This window comes from Chionomys nivalis, chromosome 6, assembly GCF_950005125.1.
Source record: "Chionomys nivalis chromosome 6, mChiNiv1.1, whole genome shotgun sequence".
In the NCBI taxonomy this organism is placed as follows: Eukaryota; Metazoa; Chordata; class Mammalia; order Rodentia; family Cricetidae; genus Chionomys; species Chionomys nivalis.
Genome location: NC_080091.1, coordinates 99215629 through 99238452, shown reverse-complemented (window position 1 = coordinate 99238452; position 22824 = coordinate 99215629). Strand labels below are relative to the sequence as shown.

At 50.5% G+C, this 22824-nt stretch overlaps 2 protein-coding genes across 4 annotated transcripts; one reads left to right on the top strand and one right to left on the bottom strand.

The window, feature by feature from the left end:
* Nucleotides 1-109: 109 nt before the first annotated feature.
* Idua (alpha-L-iduronidase) lies at nucleotides 110-18824 on the top strand. 3 transcript variants are annotated; one of them, XM_057772444.1, is made up of 15 exons: nucleotides 110-337; nucleotides 925-1065; nucleotides 11145-11230; nucleotides 11373-11480; nucleotides 11780-11875; nucleotides 11964-12166; nucleotides 12239-12418; nucleotides 12533-12749; nucleotides 13015-13227; nucleotides 13307-13428; nucleotides 13516-13641; nucleotides 13714-13790; nucleotides 14095-14195; nucleotides 14306-14435; nucleotides 14544-18824. In XM_057772444.1, the coding sequence occupies exons 1-14, from the start codon at nucleotides 183-185 to the stop codon at nucleotides 14410-14412; spliced, it is 1932 nt and encodes a 643-aa protein (XP_057628427.1). In that variant the 5' UTR covers nucleotides 110-182; the 3' UTR covers nucleotides 14413-14435; nucleotides 14544-18824. The 3 variants fall into 3 exon arrangements, with proteins under 3 accessions (XP_057628427.1, XP_057628428.1, XP_057628426.1); XM_057772445.1 differs by lacking the exon at nucleotides 14095-14195; XM_057772443.1 differs by having other exon boundaries at nucleotides 14306-18824.
* Slc26a1 (solute carrier family 26 member 1) lies at nucleotides 1905-5236 on the bottom strand. Its single transcript, XM_057771617.1, has 3 exons — nucleotides 5220-5236; nucleotides 4152-4773; nucleotides 1905-3428 (listed from the first exon to the last, which is right to left on the bottom strand). Exons 1-3 carry the CDS (start codon nucleotides 5234-5236, stop codon nucleotides 1905-1907), a joined length of 2163 nt encoding a protein of 720 aa, XP_057627600.1.
* Nucleotides 18825-22824: the final 4000 nt, after the last annotated feature.

Genomic DNA, 22824 nt, shown 5'->3' with positions numbered 1-22824 from the left:
TCGGAGATTGGAGCGTCTGAGACGCAGCAACCTGGGCGGAACTCGCCAGGGGAAGAGGCGGCGCGTGTTGGGTTCTGCCTGCCCCTGCCTGGGGAGCGGTCACGTGGGTTCTACCCGGAGGCGGAACCGCTGCTACCGGGACCTAAAGGCTTACAGATCGGGGGCGCCTGGATACCTTAGCCATGCGCCCCCGGCGCCTCGCCTCTGCCAAGCTGGCTTTTCTAGCTGTGCTCTTGGCCGCGCCCTTGACTCTGGCTGAGACCCCATACCTGGTGCGTGTGGATGCAGCCCGCCCGCTGAGGTCTCTGCTGCCCTTTTGGAGGAGCACCGGCTTCTGGTGAGGCCCACCGCACGCTCTTGCCAAGTCCAGGAAAGCCCTTGCTCCGTTCTTTGGCTTCCTCTCATCACACCTTTAGGCTCGCTGCCCATCATTCCTAGACACTCAGGAGTGAAGATCAAATTCCTTCAGGGTGTGGTATGGGTTTTCTACTTTAGTGGCTCTCCCAAGTGCCACAGCCTCCCTAAATGCCCCCCACCCCAACCCCCGGGATCAAGAGCACGGTACTCAAGCTATAGGCTCATGATTAGGGCTCTCCCAAAGTACCAAGACCTGACTTCGAGTGTTGGGCCAGACCTGGTTTCTCAATGCCTCCAAGTCTCTCTAGGAATTTGCAGATCCTCTTCTATGGCAGGCAGATGTCCTATTAGAATGTGGTACTGTGTCTTGTTGAAGCTCCCCGACACCCCCCACCCCAAGACAAGACTGTAGAACATTTCCGATGAAAGGGCTACTTTATCATACAATGTGGAGACACACACCACTCCTCTGCAAGGGCCTGTCAGTCAGGTATTAAATGTGTAGGACCTGGTCTGCTGTAAGCCCCTGCTTAGGACAAACACTTCACTTCTTTGTCCTGTCCCCAGCCCCCCACTGCCTCATGACCAGGCTGACCGGTTCGACCTTAGTTGGGACCAGCAACTGAACCTTGCCTACATCGGTGCTGTGCCTCACAGTGGCATCGAGCAGGTCCGGATACACTGGCTGCTGGATCTCATCACAGCCAGGTGGGTGTTGCTGAGGTGGGTGCCCTGGGAGTTGCTGGTCAGAGCTTGTCTTACAGAGATGCTGAGCCAGGACAGCTGTGGAGCACAGTGCTGGACTGTGGGTAGGGCACGGTTGGGGCTGGGACTTCCTGTTAGAGCATCCTGTTGGGCAGAAGAGGAGGGGAAGGTCTGCCTGGCTATGCCAAGGGCAGCCCTTGGATGGAACACAGGTGGTTTCCTTCTGAGGATTTCTTAGAGGTACAGAATGGGGTTGGTGTCTCTACTGAGCCTGACTTTGTACCATACATGGGCCACATTGTGGTCACCAGTATAAGCTGTATAGAGACATCATGCCTGAAGGTCAGGTGTCACATCATCTTAGACTGTGACACTGGACCATCTGCTCTGGAGCAGGTGACTGCCTTCACAAGGGCCCAATCAAGATGGGCATGAGAAGGCCTTTCGGCCATGTGTTCAGCTCATATCTGATACCTGGTGGTGCAGGGGGAGGGAATGTGTCCTTTTGGTATCTTAGAGACCGCATAGTTTGCAGGACTCTGTTTCAGATAAGATGGTAACGCAGACTATTATTAAACTGGGCATTGCTTTGGCTGAGGGATCATGTGTGTGGGTGCAGCCACCAGGGGGCAGCAGTGGTCTCAGATGTAGAGTGGCTCAATCTCTGAATGTTTGGAATTCTTGAATGTGTTAAGGACGCGCATTTTCCTTTCTTAGTTGGAGTTCCCTGACTTTTCCAGGGCAGAGGTGGTCCAAGGGTATATCTCTCTAATGACTCCAGTCTTCATAGCACTCTTTCCAAGGAGGTCAGTACTGGCTTGTGGACATGGGTCTCAGTCCTGCTAAAAGGCAGAGTCAGCAGCCACCAGCTCCTCATGGCGGGCTCGTGCAGCCTCCACGGCACTGTGTACACTGGGGAACAGGAGCTCATCCTCAGCTCCCTGGTCTTCCCCAAGGAAGCCCCCTTTCCTCAACGTGTCCCTCACTGAGGGACTGCAGCAAGCCAGAAGCAGGGTGATGTCCAGGGCCCTGTAGTCTCTGTGCAGGTCCTTCAGTGTGGCCATGCCAGCCACATCCAGGAACAGCAGTGGTGCACAGTCAATGACCACTGTGTGGAAACCGAATGCCAGGGGTACCACCAGCCCGGTCCCGCTGCTCACTGAACCCATATCCTTGCCATCAGCAAGACTGCTGTCACTGACACCCACCTCTGGGCCCTTTTTCTTCCTGGTGGCTGAGTGCCCTGCATCCAGCCCTGTGAGACTGTAGAGTGACCGCAAGAAGAAATCCTTGTTGGCATAGTAGAGTGGGCCTGTGAAACGGAACACTCGCACCTCAGGTGGGGGCAGGAGGCCCTCAAACTCGGCAGCATCCTCATAGAAGGTTGAGTCTCCAATTCGAGCAAGAAGGGCAGCCCGTGGACGCTGTGTGCGGCCCGCCAGGCTGAGCAGTGAGAAGAACACCCCAGCTAGAAGTCCAGCCTCGGTGCTGACGAGCACACAGGTGGCTGCAGTAGCCACCCAGACCAGAGCATCAGCAGGGCTTAGCCGCCAAAGCTGTGGGAGGTCCTTAACCTTGCGCAGTGCCCCACGCAGGCTGACAACAATGATACAAGCCAGCACACACCTCTGCAAATCATGAAACAGTGGAGCCAGCACCAGTAGCACCAGCAACACCACAGCAGCACTGACCACACTGGACAGCTGGGTCTGGCAGCCAGTGGCTGTCTTCACCAGGGTTTTGGACAGAGCAGCACTGGTGGCAAAACAATGGAAAAAGGCAGGCAACACATTGCAGCAGCCCACGGCTAGAAGCTCTTGGTTGGCATGAACAGTGTAGCCATGACTACGAGCAAACATCTCTGCCAGTGAGATGGAGAAGGCTGAGCCCACAAGGGCTAGGGACACAGCATCCAGGGCCACATGCCACATTATCTTAGGGTCTGGTACCTGTGGGGCTACAAAACCAGTGGGAATGTTGCCAGCCACACTCGAGCCAAACCGTGAGTGGAGCTGTCCAAAGTGGGATACAAGTGTGGCCACCACAATGACTAGCAGCTCTGTGGGTACCGGCACCTTCAAACGGAGTCGGTAGCGGTCTGAGAGCTCCTTAGCCGCTATCAGCACTCCCAGGCACACGGCACTGGTGACCATGTCACAGACATTGGCCTGTCCCACACTCTGCAGCAAGCTCAGCCATGTACGGATCACCATGCCTGGACCCTGGTGCCGAGGGATCCGCACACCCAGCAGGTGTTTAGCCTGAGAGGTCAAGATGGTCACAGAGGCTCCCATAGCAAAACCGTCGAGCAATGGTTGTGAGAGGTAGGTAGACACAAAGCCCAGCCGGAGGACACCCATGAGGACCTGTAGATGGAGTACAGTTAGTTTGGTAGGTCATGAGGCAGGAGCCAGCATCAGTATAACCAAAGGGTAGGGATCACAGCACAGAGCCTGGTGTCTGCCCTTGCTTACTCTCCTGAGTGGGCTCCTGCTGTTTCCACATGCACAGCGGCCCAGAAGGCACGGGGAGATAACGCATACATGTTGCAGTGGCTGTGGTTGTTCACTTCTCATACTCTCACACATGCAGACATTGGTTTTGTTTCAGAATCAGGGCTGAAGGCATAGGAGACAGACCCTTCCCCCGTGTGACACACAGCTCCTTCCACCCAGCTCCCTTCTGGGCAGCCATGGAACAGACAGGAGGAATAGAGAAGACAGGGTCAGCAGAAAAGAGCTAGGTGGGGAGCCAGGGGAATGCATCTCAATTCTTAGGTCCTGTTTGTGTCAGGAAACCAAGGTGGACATTGGGCTGTAGTCTAGCTTTTCTGAGCCATGGCCACATTTGGCCCAGTGGCCCTACTCAGACTACAGCTGGCCAGTCCAGCCCTACATATCTCTCCATTCTGTGACTTAAGTCCCTCTGGTACCTAGGCCGGGCTCCACCCTTCCCCTTGCTGTGCTGTTTTCTCTCTGATCCTGAAGGACTTCTGTTTCTAGACTTTTCCTGATGGTAGTGACAAGCACCTGTAGGTGCTCTAAGAAGCCGAGTCAGCCGGCCTGCTTGCTATGCAGCTAACTCCTTACCTGATAAAGGCCAGTCACCAGCGTGAGGGCAGTGGCGATTCGAATGGCATAGCAGTCCCGTCCACAGTCCTGTAGCCCAAGCACCAGTGTTGTGGTTGAGTTGTTGAGTGTGCTGCCATTGTTTCTAGGCCCCAGAGAATCCTGGGAGGGGTCAAAACCAGCCAACTGGAGTTCTCGGTCTACCACCTGACCCACCATGAGGCACAACAGGCTAAAGATGCCCACGTTAACATGGCGTGAGGTGCCCATGAGGAAGTAGATAAGGTTGGCAAAGAAGGAGGTATAGAGGCTATAGATGGGCTGCAGCCCAGCCAGTAGTGAGTAGGCTATGGCTTGTGGCACAAGGATAATGCCAATGACCAACCCAGACATGACATCACCTGCCAGGTACTCTTTAGGGCGGTACTGACGTAGCCAGTGCAGGACAGGAAACAGATTCTGCACCAGAGCCTGAGCACATGGTATACTGCAGGTGCAGCTCTGCTTCAACCTGGCCTTCAGTGTTTCCAGCAAACCCTGGGACACAGGAGGCTGTCGTCGGATCAGCACCAGTGCCCCACCCTTCTCTTGGGGCTCGGGAGAAACATCCATCCTGTACCACCACGCTCTTTGGCTAACCTGCGAGGGAGAATGGGGAGAATGGGCATGGTTAGGAGTCTAAGCTCTTGGAGTCCAGGAGCCAGCTTCACAGAGAGTATTTGTCCACTCAAACACAGACATCAGAGGTTGTGCTTCCGTCAAGCGCTTGTTCTTCTGTGTAAGGCCTGGAGCTCCAAAAGTTAGTTTTATGACGAGAGTGCTCACGACAGTAACGTGCTTCAGGGAGTCGTTCTACCCAGCCTCATCCCCCACTGTGCTCTGTGGTCCACCTAATTCAGCCTCTATATGAAGTCCACCTAGAGCGTTCTGAAGGTCACCCACTGAGACGAGGGCTGGACTAGGCTCACTTATACCCAAGCCAGTGACAATGGAGGCAGATGCACGCTTGACTGAGCTTGAGCTCCAAGCCACTTCCCATCCATCTGATCTGGCAAGGGGCTTTGCCAGCCACCCCATTTTCACAGGAGTTCTCCTGTGAACACCATGGGCCTGGAGGTTGGCAGAAAGCCCTGTATATTTTGTGTGCTAGGGCCCCTGGTCTATGACACCCTTTCCTGTGAATTTAGAGAGTGTCTCACCAGTCACCAGTGTATTCTGAACCAGTGTGCCCCTAACTCCGAGTGTGGAGCCTCTGAGAAGAGGTTCAACTATACTAAACAAACACACTGCTCCACAGATGTCCACCCTTGGCCTAGCTGTCCTAGCCCCTTCTGATCTTGCCTAAGTACTGAAGAGTTCTCAGGCCATACTGACCACATGTTGGTCTTGGGTCATGTTTACTGGTTCCAAAGTACTTGTTTGTAATATTAATCAAACACTCCCTGTTCTCTTGGAACTTAGGACACGGTGGTGGCTTGGTGGCTGTTGGAGCCCATTGTGCCTGACCTGAGTACTAGGGCAGCAGCTTCGTTGCTAGGGTGGTGGTCTATCAGGTGTCCTAGCTCTTGAGGAATATTACAAAAACAATGATACAGAAGAGCCACTGAGCACTCTGAATCTCACCCCAAGTCTTTAGGGGCTCATGTTTGTGGAGGAAGGTTTGTAAGTATCACCTTCCTTGTATCTGAGCAATCCTCAGAGAAATGGCTGTCTAGGTTCCTGTCTCTGCCCAGTAAACCACATCATCTGGGGCCTGTTGTATGGGTAAAACAGTTCTTACCTGGGACACCTGGCCGACTCTGTAGGCTTTGCAATATCCAGGGGTTGCAGTGGGCTGAACCTTCAATCACTCTGGCTTCTGATAGCAGGAGGAGAACAACGTTGGCAGGCACCTCTGAGACTGACCTGTGGGAATACTCTGCTGGGCTTGCTGTTAAATTATTTACCCCCCAAATAGCTGAGTCATGGGTTTCCCCCGTCAAATGAGTGTTACCTGAGCGTCTAATCCGGTGAGCTAATTCATCAAGTTGTACTATAATCAGAGGCTCACAAATAATTATGGTTATGTGGGCTTCTGATAATCTCCCCTTTGCAGAGGGGTGGGTGCTCCAGGTGCAACAGCTTCTGTCTTGTTAAGAGGGAGAGGAGGTGGGGACAGGAGCAGTGAGGCAGAATGTTTGAGTGTGAGGCCCCAGAGGAGCTGAGTTGAAACGCTTCAGCTATGAGGTTATGGGGTCATGTACAGCTGACTCCACCTACCCAGATACTGGTTATCTTCTCTCCACCTTCATGGAGCGTGTTCTAGCTGGGGCAAGCTAAAGCTCAGAATCTGTTCCGTGTCCCTGTGTGCAGCTACTGCTGTGTGTGTAGACACTTGTGTGAGTGAACTCATGCCTGTGTTGTGCACAGCCCAAGGACTGCCAACATCAAGTTAGGTGTGTTCTTCCCTTTGCAACAGGGATCCTGGATTGGCCTCAGTTCTTGCCCCCCTTCTTTTCCTCTCCTTCCTGGTACTGACCACCTGTGATCATTGTGAGGTACTTGGCCCCCATGCACCTTGCCTTGTAAGGATAGCCTAGAGATAAATGGTCCCTTAACGTAAGCATAATTAGTCAGTGTCCTCAGACTTGAGGTATGCCTCCAAGTTCTTTCTGTAAGACTGGTCAGAACCTCAGATCCACATCTTGTAGTGAGCAATGAGTCTCTCACATGTGCTTGAGAGTAAGTAGTTTTGTGTAACAGGCCTTGATCTCTTCTTTGAGCTGCTATATTATGGGTACCCTCTCATCCTGTAGATATCACCCTTCGTTATGGCTGGAAGGCCCAGCAAGGCTGGTCTGCAGTCTTCACAAGCACAAGCACAGTGGGCAGTTTGCTTTGGGACTGGGCAAAGTGAAGCCAAGTACTTTGCTCCTCTTATCACCAAGGGTCTTGAGAAGGGGCTTGGGATCAACAGTTGTCTTGCAGAACCAACTGGGACCCTGAGACTCTATTTCTCCAGGTCAGGAGATAATAAGAATTCGGAATCCCATCCAGTTCACAGGTTGGACACTCCTTTGGGACATCTGTAAGCCTTGTCCAGTTCCTGGCAGCCATGGGCCTGGCCAACGCCCTCCTTGTGGGTAAAATGAAAATGGGATGTGGGTGGAATGGGCAGAGTGGGAAGCTGACTGTGAGACTAGGCAGGGCTGGATGCTCTGTGGGTTAAGTACCCTCCACCTCTGCTCTCATGCCCCTACCTGGATTCTGTCCTGTCTCTCCAAGTAGGTCTGCTGTTCCTGGAAGGACCTATTAGGGCCCCAGGGTCCCTACCTTTGTAGGACTAGACCTCCCTTTTCCCTTACAGCAAGCCTTGAGCCACTGTTTGCACAGTAGTTGGGAACTGTGGTTTACAGGAGCAGTTAGTTATCCAGTGGGTGTGGTGGGGCTAGTCAGAGCAGCTCCTCTTTTGTTAGATAAATGCTCCTCTAGTGGTGGTGGGGATAGCTACTGAGGGTGCCATAAAGTGATAACCTCCCCAGTTACCCACAGAGGAGCCACTGGGGAATGTGCTGTTGCTACATCTTTGAGAAGGGCACAGCTGAAGTTGTGGAATGGATACACCTGTAAACACAGAGGTTCTGGGCTGAAGGAGAGTCTAAGAATATTCACCTTCCCTTCAAAGCAAAGAAAGCAGTATAGGAATGGTCCCTCTCATCTCCACTGCCCTGGGTGGGAGGGATTGGGCCTTACATCATACACCCCCCATCCTCCACCTCCACCCCCCCACCAGTGTCCACAGTCAGTTGAAATGTAAATGAAGTCATGTCTTCCATGCCTCGCCATGAGTCCTTTCCTCCACTTATTGTTTGCCTCTACAGCTCTGTGCACTCAGGGTGGTGCTGCAATGAGGCACCAGGGGACCAAGCCCACTGGCCTATCCCAATGTGCCCTTTGAGCCTCAGGCTTCTTGGCTTGCTGCTGGACACATATAGGACAGGGGTATAGGGTCCATAGATCTGTTTGGTCCTATACGGTTCAGTGATTTCCTTCTTTTATCTCTAAGTCCACCATTTAAATCTTGAATACATTTTATTTGGGAAGAAAACATTGTACCCTGTCCCAACAGTAGAAAATGATGTCCAGACAGGCTCCAGGACCACATCAGAATTTCTTCCACCAAACTCGGCCGAGCGCACACCTTCCTGGGTGCTTCAGCACGTTTTCCCAAGAGATACCGAGCGTTTCCGCTCTGCACGCACCACCCCCATCCCGCTTGGCATCCTTCATAGTCGGCATCCATAGACCGCATTCTCTTCGCAGCCCTGGCCCTCCCAAGCCTGCTACGTGCACCGGCCTTGTTGCTGCCGGGTACTGCTGCACTCCTCTGCAGGAGCGTTCCGCCTCCCTGCCAGCTCAGGTTCCCCCGCACTTACCCAGGCACTCACCAGCCGCTGTGGCCTCATCCTCCAAGCGCCCGCGCTATGCCTCTAGCGGGAGGCCTAGAGCAGTGCGGCCGCTGCGGGCTAGCGTGAAAGGGCCCTTGTGTGGCCTTGCTAGTGTGGCTGCACCTTTTCCTGCCCAGCCCAGCTGGGCTGTGGCACAGATCGCTCTGCAGGGGTTGGAGATTTCCCTACACTTCATCTCACTGACTTGCTCCCTCCCCAATTTAGGATTTTTTAACACCACCACCCTTCAGCAGAAAGGAACTAATTCACAGTGAGAACAAAGGACTGTTCCCTGAGTTTCTTGGGCATGGGAGGCCCCTGGAGGTATTCGGATGGTCTGGCATCACTGTGGAGACTGACGGGTGTGTGTGTGTGTGCCAGGCAGACAGTGAGGTCCATACGGGGTTGTAGTCTTGGGACATCTCTGATGTGAGATACTGGTCCAGAAAAAGTCCTGTTGCTGAGGCCTGCTCCCATGAAGTGTGTACTATGCCTGGTTTGTAAAGACAGGGAACTGCTGATAGCTTCTGACTGACCCCAACAACTTGGGACTTTGGAACATACGTTTAATCTTTATCCAAGTGCTTGTTAGGTTTTATTTATTTGCAACTGTTTTTGACCATTGGGTGGAAAGGGAAAGAGCCAAGCAGGTCTGTTTTGTAGCTCTAGGCAGAGGCTCCAGTCCAAAAGCACAGAGGGCAGACAGGGAGAAGCAGGACCTGAACTCGGCCAGTGTGACCATGTACAGTGATGGACTGATATGCTTAGAATTGCTGGTTCTTGTAGAGGTGGTTCTACCACCCACAGTGCAGACTGTCTCTGACCTACCGTCCCACTCAGACAAACCCATGAGCTGTCTTACACAACTTCTGGGGCTACTGTCTTCAGCACACTCTTAGAACCTGGCAGAACTGACGCTTTGTACTTGTTGGCTGGTACCTTCTAGCTACCTCAGCTGCAGATTCTGTCCTCAGGGCTGCTCTTCACCTCTTCCCCAGAATTGTAAGCCAGAGACAGCCCCAAGCATCAGTGTCCTGAAATTCATGCAATTGTGCTGCACATTGCCCACAGCTCACCTCAGATCTGACAGTAGACACTGCTCAGTCTACACACTGTCCTGTCATCTTCTGCTTCATGCCCATTGACGTCTCCTGCTTTCATCTCAATTAACCCTACAGGATTTTTCCAGAACCTCGTGGCTTTGCCCTGATCATGACCTTACATGTCTCCTGTTTTGCTCAGAATCATGTGGCCTGAGTCGTGTCCCATCTTCATGTGGTCACAAGCCCCCATGTAACCCCATTCCCAGATCTGTACCTTTATTCTGCTCCAGGCCAGCGAGGTACCTTTCTACTGCTTGACTACTGTTAATTTGCTCCTACTTAAGGGTCTTTGTACTCGCTTGTTCCCCAGATATTCTCATCACTGGCTCAAGCTACTGTTTGGCAGATCTTTGATGCTACCTCTTTAGAGTGGTTTCCTCTCCCTGATCGTCTTCCCCTTCACTCTGATATTTCCCTTTTGCCAACCTTGTGATATTTTGATACAGGTCCAGGAAGTTGTCTGATGGCTCTTCCTCTCAGAAACGGAGCCCTATGAGAAGAGGCCCAGTATGGGACTGAGGAAGCCCTCCACCTTCTTTTCTTGTCCATCCATGTTGTAAGGGACTGTGGGGCTAAGTTTGGAGCTTTGGTCTCTGAGAGTGTGTAGAATGGGGGTGGTGCCTACCAATTTCTGCTCGTCTGCTGCCCTGTCCCCTGTTCCCATATCAGCTGTCTTTAAGATGCCTCCTCACCTCTCTGCCCAATCCCTGTCTTACACCTTTCCTGTACAACTTGCCTGTCCCTCGCACCTCAGTGTGGTGACTGATCTGAGCCCTACCTGAATCTCTTGACGGTTTCACACACACACACACACACACACCTGTTCACATTCCATTGTGAGTGATAGAAGCTTCCATAGTCCCAACTTTTCAGTGTCTTTTTTTAAAATAAGACTTATTTATTCTATATATAGTGTTCTGTCTGCATGTATGCCTGCAGACCAGAATAGGGTACCAGATCTCATTGTGAGCTACCATGTGCTTGCTGGGAATTGAACTCAGGACCTTTGGAAGAACACGCAGTGCTTTTAACCGCTGAACCATCTCTCCAACCTTGTTTTCAGTGTCTTTTTTTTTTTTTTTTTTTTTTTTTTGGTTTTTCGAGACAGGGTTTCTCTGTAGCTTTGGAGCCTGTCCTGGAACTCCCTTTGTAGACCAGGCTGGCCTCAAACTCACAGAGATCCGCCTGCCTCTGCCTCCCGAGTGCTGGGATTAAAGGCGTGTGCCACCACCGGCCGGTTTGTTTTCAGTGTCTTTAAGGCTTAGTGTGGGGTTCTTTGTGCACACACTTGTACATAGTGTGTGCAGACTTGTACACACTGTGGTAGACTTTCACATTGCTGGTCTTTTCCAAAGGGAAGGCCCATCTGAAAGCCTGAATCTTCCTGGGAACCTGGGACACCCACATGCTTAAATGTGGCCCTAGTTCCAACCTAGAGTGTGGAGAAATACTGCTGTTCTCCAGGACTGACCTTCTCTCCACAGGAAGTCATCTACGCAGGGGCTAATATACAACTTCACCCACTTAGATGCTTTCCTGGACCTCCTCACGGAGAACCGGCTCCTCCCTGGTGAGTAGCAGTCCTGCTTTTTCCTGGACATTCTGTGTCCTGGTGGGTGGTGGTATCTCAGCACTAACTGAGGTGCTAATGAGGTATAGCCCAGCTGGGCTTGGTGTGTTGGATAGTGGGGCAGCTACCCTGTGTGTTTCAGGATTTGAGCTGATGGGCAGTCCTTCTGGGTACTTCACGGACTTTGAGGACAAGCAGCAGGTGTTTGAATGGAAGGACTTGATTTCTCTCTTGGCCAGGAGATATATCGGTGCATAGAAGGGGGAAATTCTGGGGGGCTGTGGTGGGCTGTCCTGGGGAGGCCCTCCTCCCTGATCACTCAGACCACTTCATGGTCCTTTCTGCCACAGACATTCCTGTACCCCAGCCAGAGATGGCTGACGGGTGAGGGATTCACCTGATGGGGGTGGGGTACTTACCTGGAACCAGATAACCCCTATCGAGTGGAACCTCACCCATGGGGCCCAATCCCTAGGAGACACCAGGTAGGCTCTGTTCCCAGACCTGAGGGTAGAGCGTCCAGCGTGTAACAGCAGAGACACTCTGCAGGTAGGTATGGACTGACACATGTTTCCAAGTGGAACTTCGAGACTTGGAATGAACCAGACCACCACGACTTCGACAATGTGTCCATGACCGCACAAGGTGGGCAGCGTTTTTCCAGGTCCTGTTGGGTGGGCTGCATGAAAGGGAAGCACAACAACACCAGACCCTCAAGACCCCTCTGCCCTAGGCTTCCTGAATTACTATGATGCCTGCTCTGAGGGGCTGCGTATTGCCAGCCCCATGTTGAGGCTGGGTGGCCCTGGGGATTCCTTCCACCCCCTGCCAAAGTCACCACTTTGCTGGAACCTCCTGCGCCATTGTGCCAACGGAACCAACTTCTTCACTGGCGAGGTGGGCGTGCGTCTGGATTTTATCTCCCTGCACAAGAAGGTATGTGATTCCCCCACCCCTCCCTCCCTGCTTTCAGTTGAGCCTGAACTGAGAGGTACGTGCTGGCTGCAGGGCGCAGGCAGCTCCATCTCCATCCTGGAGCAGGAGGTGGCAGTTGTGGAGCAGATCCAGCAGCTCTTCCCTGAGTTCAAGGACACCCCTATTCACAATGACGAGGCAGACCCTCTGGTGGGCTGGTCACTGCCACAACCTTGGAGAGCTGATGTGACTTACGCGGCTTTGGTGGTGAAGGTGGGTCCTTGCTATCTAGCCTCATCCAGCCTTGGGAAGTCTTCCTCTGGAGGTGCTGGTGGGGACAGTACAGGTGGCCTCAGGTACACGTCTCATCGGCCCTGATGTCCACAGGTCATTGCACAGCACCAGAACCTGCTGCTTGCTAATAGCAGTTCCTCCCTGCGCTATGTGCTCCTGAGCAATGACAATGCCTTCCTGAGCTACCACCCGCACCCTTTCTCCCAGCGCACACTTACTGCCCGCTTCCAGGTCAACAATACTCGCCCACCCCATGTGCAGCTCCTGCGAAAGCCAGTCCTCACAGTCATGGGGATGATGGCCTTGCTGGGTGAGCAATGACCCTGCTTCTGCATATGCTGGGTCAGAGTGAGTGAACATGGAAGTGCTGGGCAGGGACAAGCATACTTCCTCCAGCTGCTGGGTGGGTTTCTTAGGCTGGTTTTCCAAATCTCCACCTCATCCCCTCCTCCTATTCTATGGACTGAACAGTATGGCAGGGCCTCCCACAAATGTTGGGAGCTAGGCATTAGGGTAGGAAGCCAGGTGCTGGGTATGAGGGAGCCAACAGCCTCGGTCCTCTGCCTGGCCTGTAGATGGAGAACAACTCTGGGCAGAGGTGTCAGAGGCTGGGGCTGTGTTGGACAGCAATCACACAGTGGGTGTCCTGGCCAGCATCCATCGCCCCGAAGTCTCCTCGGAGGCCTGGCGTACCACAGTCCTGATCTACGCTAGTGATGACACCCATGAACACCTCAACCGCAGTATCCCCGTGACTCTTCACCTTCGCGGGGTACCCCCTGGATTGGGTGAGTGAGGTTCTGAAGGAAGTTGGGATCCCAGCAGGGATGAGACAAGGGAGGTAAATCATGGTGTATGGGTTCACAGGGCTTGTCTATGTAGTACGCTACCTAGACAATCAACTCTGCAGCCCCTACAGTGAGTGGCAGCAGATGGGTCAGCCAGTCTTCCCCTCTGCAGAGCAGTTCCGACGTATGCGCATGGTGGAGGTTTGTGGGCAAGTCGGGAGGAGGGGAGAAGGGGTTCCTTAGTTATTGGGGAGGTTTGCCAATCACATACCCCTGCTTTGTCTCCAGGACCCAGTGGTTGAGGCACCGCGTTCCTTCCCTGCTGGAGGCCGCCTGACTTTACATAGGAAGCTTTCTTTGCCATCACTTTTGCTGGTGCACGTATGCACACAACCCTTGAAGCCACCAGGGAAGGCAAGTGGCGGCTTTCTACCCCACCTGTGAGGCTCCCTAGCTCACCCCTTCATAGCTACTCCCTCCTCACAGGTTAGCCGGCTCCGGGCACTGCCCCTGACGCGTGGGCAGTTGGTTCTAGTCTGGTCGGATGAGCATGTGGGCTCCAAGTGCGTGAGTGGGGGTGGTTATCCTTCCCTATGTCATTACCCTTGTGATCATTCATCTCCCTTCTCCATTGCCGCGGACCTCTGTGCTCAGTACACAATGCACACACCCGCACAGATCCATTTGTGTGAGCTGGAGATCACTCTAGTGCTCTCCCCTCACTGTGACCTGTCACAATTTGAGAGTAACCAGGGACCCTAGCGGTACCAGGAAGGGAATTGAAGAGTAGAGGGTTGTGGGCCCACCTACCCCACCAATCTAGGCCTTCAGGGTTCCCAGCTTTAGTACTGACCCAGCCCTCCCCAGGTGCCTGTGGACATATGAGATCCAGTTCTCCCAGAAGGGTGAGGTGTATGCCCCAATCAGCAGGAGGCCGTCTACTTTCAACCTCTTTGTGTTCAGCCCAGGTGTGCTCAACCTTGGCGGTTGTACTGCTGGACCTCCTTCTATACAGTATGGTGTGGGGTGGGTCTGGGGTTTTAGGAGCTTCGGTAAACATGTGCTTTTGTGTCTGCAGACACAGGTGTGGTTTCTGGCTCCTATCAAGTACGAGCATTGGACTACTGGGCCCGGCCAGGCCCCTTCTCAGACCCTGTGACTTACCTGGATGCCCCTGCCTCGTGAGAGCCACTGGCTTCTAGTGACTGGTGAGCCTGTGCTGACTGGTGAATGGGGTCGGCCAGGTTGAGCCAGACTGCCACTAGCAGTCAGTTGACTATGGCTCCCTTTGTTGTTTCCCCCATTTTCTTTTAAAGTATCTTTCTCCACCTCAGCCTTGGAGTCTGTCTTTGTGGATGAACACTGCAGGGGGCCCAGCTGCAGTGACCTTTGCCTGCTTTCCTCTCTCTTCCCAGATGCTCAAAAGTTTAACTTTGGAACTGGGAAGATGGCTCAGTGGGTAAAGTGCTTGCTGTGCAAACATGAGGACTTGAGTTCTGCTATCTAGCACTCATGTAAAGGCCCAGCATGGCGAGAGATGCCTATAACCCTAGTGTTGGTGGGAGGGACAGAGGCAGGCCAGGGTGCACTGCTCATCTAGTCTACCTGAAACTGCAAGCTCCAGGTCCAGTAAGAAAGCCTGCTTCAGAAAAATCCAGAAGAGAACTATAGAGAAGATACTCAATATTGAACTTTGGTCTACACGCGCACAAACACGCACCCTCTTTCTATCCCTCTCTCACCCGCAAAACACACTGCACATCATACTATGCATACACAGGCTAAGTTCAGTTCCTTTTCTGAGACTCAAGACAAACTTTTAGCTTGAGATTCTATAATATCAAGAATAAAGTTATGCGCTTCTGAAATACAATTGCATAGGATAAACATCTCCATTTCAACAGGAAAATAAATGACAAGGAAGGATTTAACTGAAGCAAGACCAAAACATTAAATCCTGAAAGACAAACATTAAATCCTGAAGATACAGTCCCAGAACTGGGGCAGATGTCATTGTGATGTGAGCTCTGAAAATGTTCTGTCTTTGTGGTGTTACCACTTACAGCTCCTATGACTTTTCTCCTGGGCTGGAATTTTACGTTTTCCATCGCTGTGATTAGACATGACAAGCACAAGCGACTTGGGTAGGACAAAGTTTATGTTGCTTACATTTCCAGGTTACAGTCTATCGTTGAAGGAAGTCAGGGCAGGAACCTGGAGGCAGGGACTGATGTAGAAGCCATGGAGAAGTGCTGCTGACTGGCTTGTTCTCCAAGGCTTTCTCAGTCTATTTTCTTATAGACCCCAGGACCACCAGCCAAAAGAGTGGCACCTCTCACAGTGGCCTGGGCCCTCCTACACTAATCACTAATAAGAAAATGCAATACAGGCTTGCCCACAGGTCAATCCTGTTAGGGCATTTTCTCAGTTGAGGTTCCCTCTTCCCAAATGACTCTAGCTTGTGACAAATTGACATAAAACTATTCTGGCCTTGACACACATTACCAGGCCTCCCAAGTCTTCCTTTGAAATCTGCCTGGAATCTTATATAACCTGTAACTGTAACTCTTGTATTCTGTCTTCTAAGCCAGCATCCCGTGGATCACACAAAGCTTGGATGGCACCTGAGGACCCTTGGGCCATCCATGGCTGCAGTAAACTTGGAGTGCCTTGTTACTTTTCCCCATGCACTTGGGCAGAACATCATGAGGATGGTAACTTGTAGAGGGGGAGGCTGTTCACCTCATAGGGAATAGGAAGCAGAGTAAGGATAGAATTAAGTGTAACCTTCAAAAACACTTCTTCACTGACCTTTGTCCAGCTAGGCCCTACCTCCTAAAGTTTCTAGAATCTCCCAAAACAGAACCATTACCTGGAAACAATTGTTTAACATGTAAGCTTTTTGGGGGATTATATTTACTATTTAAAATATGCTGGGTACATCACGTTGGTTCTGGAAGAACCCTTGCTCTTTCAGTACCAGTCCCTGGTGTGCTAAGACACAGTTACATCCCTTTCAGGTGGCCTGTTGGACATTCATATCCTTAATTCATTCTGCACATATCCCTTCTCTCCAGCAGCCCATGAAAAAGCCCAACATACAGAAATTTGTGCTGCAGCCTAGGCTTGCTGCCAAGCTCTTCCAAGTTAGTATTACCTTCTATCCAGGAAATAAGTCTGAATGGAATGCTTGTACACGCTGCGTGGCTACATCCAATTTAGAGTTCCTCTGGCCTTGTGCCTCTTAGAAGTGGGTAGAGTAAATAAAATACAATGACCTTCTGTAGTGCTTTTTATCCCCGTAGGCTGGCCTTGAAACCTTGACCCTTGTCTCAGCCTCCCTAGTACTAAGATTATGGGTGTGTATCACCATGCCTGTGAATGACCCCTCACTTCAAAAAAAAAAAAAAATAGGACATTTCCCACTGCCATGGGATCACCACAGGCTCCCCTAGAGAATGCTGAGCTTTTCAGAGCTTGCCTTCCACCTCTTGGAAGTATGTTTTGCTAAACCCTCCAGGGCATGTAACTTCTTGCCCACCAAGCCCAGTGAGCATGACCAACAGGTTGCATTAATTTTGGAAGACTGATGTCACCAGGCAAACTTCACACCCATTATGTGAACGTAGACTGCTCTTGATGAGACAAAGAGCACTTTCCAGTGGAGAAACTTATGTCAGGCAGCTAGCCCTCAGATGTAGTGGGTGTTGACATGGTCATGTTGCAGTGAACCTCCAACACAATATCTCTGGGACAAGTTATGAGGACCTGGAAGAAGACCTCTCCATCTCCCTCTCTGCCCTAGACTGGAAAAGGGCCTAATGTGTGGTCTTCAGAACAAGCCAACATGGTCTGCTGAAAGATGTCACTGAAAGCCTCATGTGACAGGACTGTAGCAACTTAGACCCATTATCCAATCACTGTGGGAGTTCACCTTCCTCTTCCGGGTGGGGCCTAGTCTCCCTCGTTCTAGGTTCTGTGTCTGTAAAGTGGCTCGGGTCAGGAATTAATATGATGCCCTGGAGCAACACTGTCATAGTCTGTGCTAGCAAACAGCCCTGTGGGCCCATGTCTGGCAGCACTCTGCAGCCTGTCCTCTGGAAATATCTCAGGCCCTCTCATCTTGTTGATGGTGTTTTATCTTACTGGTGACTTCTGCAGGCACATTGCTGTGGAAGTGCTTGAGCAATTCTTGACTAAGGAGCATTCCCATCGGCCTGTGCTGTGTTTACTTCCAAAGGGCTTTGGATACTGTTTGATACACTGACCACTGTCCCTGTGTACATCAAGAAGGAGCATGTATCACCAGCTTCCTAGGACAGTGTATGAAGGCAGGGTATTGTCCAGATCCCTCAACTTGACTTTTGAACCCTGTAGGTTACTCAGGCTAACACCACAGACTTCAGACCCTTGATACTCTAGGCAGTCAATGCAGGAGCTTACTGGTTTGCTCTTCATGGCTTGATCACTTTGCTCTTATACGAGACAGGTCCATCTGCGCAGGGGTAGCATTATGCATAGTGAGGTAGGTCCTCACATCAATCATTAATCAAGAAAATGGTCCTGAGACTTGCCTACAGGCCAATCTGATGGTGACAATTCCTCAATTGGGGTTTCCTCTTCACAGATGACTCTAACTTGTGTCAAATTGACAAAAGCTAATAATGATTGAAGGTCTATGTCATAATGCCTCTTCTGGCCCTGATGACTGGGCATAGTTGATCCTTGGCTCTTCTCTTGGTCTGACTGGCATATTTCATTTTCTTTTCTTGCTCCTCCTCCCTCATGGCCTGGTTCAGTTTGGACCATTCTAGACGCTTCTGGCTGAACTCTCCCTCATATCTGCAGTAAAACCCTTCTCCTCAACCATACCTTGGAGTGATCATGCCCTAATTTTCATTCAGGGTGCTGTGTTAATTACTTCTCTATTGCTGTGATAATACAACATGACCAAGGCATCTATGAAGAATTTATTCTGGCTTAGTTTCACAGGGATAAAAGTTTGCTATGGCAGGAAGGCATAGTAGTGAGAAGCAGGCATGGTCACGGGAGGAGGAAACAGAGATCACAAACCTTTAGCCACACACACAGTGAGGACAAAGCGAAGACAGTGAGTTGGAGGTAGGGCGAGGGCATAAATTCTCAAAAACCTGCCTCCAGTGGAGTCTCGTCTGAAACTAAATCTCAAAATCAAAAAGTAGTACTACATTATATAAACATATGTATGTATGTTCTAACTTAGAAGAACACAGAATATGTATTACCCTTCCCAAGGGGAGGAATGGGGGTGTAGTGGGAAAACACTGAAACCCAGGAGTGAAAACTGTAAATCCTATGGCTCCATGTCTGGTGCCTAGGACTTTAAAGTGCTTAAATGGCATAGCCTCCCACCGACCTTGCTGCCTGCAACATACATCTCTCTTTTGGACATGTTTCCAATCCCTGCCTGCAACGTTCCTTGGCAGATGCCTCATAGCTGAGCATCTCCAACATCCCGGGGGTTTCCCTGCAACCTGGTGTAGATGTCACAGCTTCATGCAATGGCCTCTCACATTGCCCTCTTAAGGCCTTCATATGGGGACTCTGCTTCCAAACACTGCCTGACCTTAGTTGAAAATAAAGCTGCTGTGAACATCTGTGCATATATCTTTTGTGGACTTTCTTTTCTATTGAGTGTGGACCTGAGAGTATGATGTCCAGAGCACATGTGAGATTCAGGTTTCTTTGGTGAGTTCCAGGCCAGCCAGAGCTACAAATCAAGACCGTGTCGCATAAACAACAACAACAACAAACAAAAGCAAACAACCCCCGCCAAAAAACAAAACCAAAACTTTCTTATGTAATCTCTTAAATGCATTGTTATTTCTTAAACAGTTGTCTTTTCTATTCTTTTTGAAACAAGGTTTTATTCTGTACCCCAGGATAACTTCAAACTTATGATCCTCCTACTTTAGCCTCCAGATACTGGAATTACAGAAATCTGCTTCTGCACCTACCTTTAAATAGTTACCTTTTAAAGGGAATTAAATAAGACAAGCATTGCTTACATCTGTTTACTCATGCAGTACTAATGTGATCTTTATCTCTCCTAAAGAAGACGCTTACCTTCTTGTGTGTCTTCATCTATTTGAAGGACACCCTTTAGTCCTTCTTTAGAACAGAACTGTTGGTCACAAATTCTTTCAGCTTAATATTTTTAATTTAGCATTTTCTTTTAAAGTTTTTTTTTTCCTGGCAAAGAACACTAGCTTGATGAGTTTCTTTTCCTGGCATTAAACACACTGCTTTTGTTTTGTTGCTTGAATCTGCTTTCACACACTCTGATTTCCACAGCTAGCTTTACAACAGTGTTGTGCTTTTCATCATGTTTCCTGAATTTAGGTGTGTTGAACCCTCTGCAACCCTGGGTATGTATATTTCTCATCACCTTTAGACAAATTTATGGGTATTTTGCTTGCATGTATGTCTGTGCACCATGTGTGCCTAGTGCCCAAGAAGGCCAGAAGAGGGCTTAAGATGCCCTGGGCCTGAGCTACAGATGGTTGTGAGCCACTATGTGGGTGCTGGAAATTGAACCCTTTGAAGAGTAGACATTGCTTCCAACTGCTGAGCTATCTCTCCAGCCCTTTTATCCATTTAAATTTTATCCATTATAAAATTAAGGGTATTTTTCTTTTCTTTTTTTGTCTTTCCTTTTCTCTTTTAGAGATTCCAGTTTTACTTGTACCCCCCACTAGAGTTTACTGATGTCCACTGATGCTTCTTCAACTCTACCCAGCCATCTTTATCGACACAGTTTTTTCTTTTCACAGTTCTGTTGCATTCAAGCCCAGTAACTCTTGCTTTTACAATTATTCATCATCTTAATTCTGGGCACTTAATTTCATATCTAGAAATTGGATTTGCAGCTGCAAGTTTTTCCCCATTATTGTATGCAACATCTCGATCTTCCTTGTAGCACACCTCCCATCTTCCACACACACAGTCTCACTCTGGAGCCCAGGCTGGCCTGGACTCATGCTCCTCCTTCCTCACTCTCCTCTGTGCTGAGATAACTGACCACTCCTGGCTACCTGTAATATCTAAAATACAGAAATAGTTGCAGAATGTGATGTTTCTACTTCTAATTCTGCTACCTGTTGTTTCTGTTCAGTTTTGAGTGACTGACTATCTTTCCCATGTGAGTTATAACTTTACATTTCTTTTCATGTTTTTATAGAACATCTGGAATTATGCTGAGTATTTCTATTTCTGCACATGCTTCTGGGATGCAACTGGGTTACTTGGAACTGGAAGATCCTCTGGGTCTTGTTTTCACACACCAGGAGGGGGCAAAACTACTTGGTCTGAGCGATTCTTCCCCACTGCAACTTAGGCAGGCTTCTTTTGATATTCTAGCTACTGTCAGTTGAGCTTTGTGGTTTGACTGGGGCAGTGGACACTGTATCTGATTGACTCTAGGCAGCTCCTGTTCTCCTGGTATTTCCCTCCCTTGTCTTCTCTGTCCTCTCCAGAGGCCCTCTGTACTAGGTGGGGTTCTCTGAAGCCTCTGGAGCTCTGTAGATTTTTGTCTTCTTACCTTCTACCTGCATCTCATCTTGGCTTTGCCTGAGAGTGATGAGGACACTTGTTGGCATTCATTTTCCTTTCTTTTCTTTTTTGTTTTGTTTTCTTTCTTTTCTTTCTTTCTTTTTCTTTCTTTTCTTTTTTTTTCTTTTTCTTTTTTTTTTTGAGACAGGGTTTCTCTGTAGCTTTGGAGTCCATCCTGGAAATAGCTCTTGTAGACTAGGCTGGCCTCAAACTCACAGACATCCACCTGCCTCTGCCTCCCAGTGCTGGGATTAAAGGCTTGTGCCACCACCGCCCGGTGGCAGTCATTTTCCAAAAGGTGCTATCTGTCCTTTGCTGCCACGTCTCATGGCTTCAGTGGCTTTTGCATTTATTTCTCACTGTTGATTGTTTCAGGTGAGAGTGCAAATTTGATCCTAACTATATCTCAATTCTCTGCACATCTTTTTGGGAGCATGTGTACTTTTCAGCCTATACAGCTGATAAGGGACCATCCTCACAGTAGGCTTGACTGTCTTCCTTGTTCAGCCACAGCTCTCGACCATCACCGAGCCTGGTCTTACCAGAGCTCAGAGAATGAAGATCACAGAAAGAGAGAATTAGGGACTGCAGGGACATGTGACAAATAAACTCAAACCCGTGATGCTACGGAGTGGGATTGCCTACTGGACACAGAATAGCCAACCGCCTAGATTTCACTTTCAAAGGGGCAGGGCTTGCACTCAATATACTCCGGTTTCTGGTTCCAAACGCAGTGAAGCAAGGCGAGGCAAGCCAGGTTCCAGAGTTGCACTGTGGTTTCCGGACTACAGGAATGGGCACCCTGTGGGTTCCAGGACGACAGGGTGGGGAGGGGTTGGTTAAGTTCCCTCGGGAGATGCTGGACCCGTTATCTCCGCCAGGGGGCAGCGTGTTCCTGCACCGGTCAGGGCTAAGGAGTGGAGAGTCTGGGAGGGCCACCGGGAACAGGTGCGGGGGGAGGGGGAAGGGGGCGCGGCCGTCTCCCCAGCAAGGAGGGTAAAGGGAGACTTGGGCTGGAGGTGGTGACAAGGGGATTAGGGTCCAGTGGCCAGGAAGCAGGAAGGAGGGAGGCGAAGGGCAGTACTTCCCCTTCCTGGCACACCTGCTCTGACACCTCTGTCTTTGAACAAGTCTCAGCCACCTGTGGTCTCTGCACCTTCCAACTCCTCCCCACTGCCCATTTTTTCCTGCCCCTTGCGCTCACCTTCCGCTTTTAACCTCCCCACACTTCAGAGCTACCTTGACACACACCTGCCCTTGGCAGCAACACACCTCTTGGAGCTCTTCATGCTTCAATAGCATCTCCTCCCCAAAACTTTTCTGTGGAGCCAGGGCCTACTCAGACAAGCCAGGACCACTCTATCTATCTGTTTCGAACGCTGTCTGCGACACCAGTGCCAGCCCAAGTCCTCTGGTAGCCCAGAGAAGGTTCTGCAGGCTACCTCTGAGACAGTTTTGTAGATGGATCCCTGTACCTTCATGCAGGGCGCAGAGGAGGCACAGGAGGAATGATAGGCTCACCTCCACTTCCCCACCAGGCCCAGAAACAGAATTTGGAGCTAGGGACACTAAGGGATTACCCAGTTTCATTTTTCTCTGGAAAGCTTCCTGGAAGAGGGAGACTTCTTAGCTCAGAGAAGAGAAGCTGTTTGGATCAGGGTCCTTCAGACCAGAGTGTAGTCGTGATCTCTTGGAGTGCTCCTGGGACCTGTTGGGTAGCTCCCAGACTTTTAAGGCCTCAAAAATTATGAGGGTTTGTATTGAGTAACCCATGTTTTGATGAATTTTGGCTTTGGTGAGTGAGGGTAGGCGGGAAGCTGTGGGGTACCTGGTGGGAACTCAAGCTAGAGACTGCAGGGAATGGGGGGAGCTGGTGAGGCCTGGGAACCAGATGGTTCTCCCCCCCCCATGTGATCATGGGTAACTCACCTGTCTTTTTTTGTTTGATGGGTGCAGGGGGACAGCAAGACACCTGCCACGCAGCAAAGACAAAAGGGTGTGTTGACT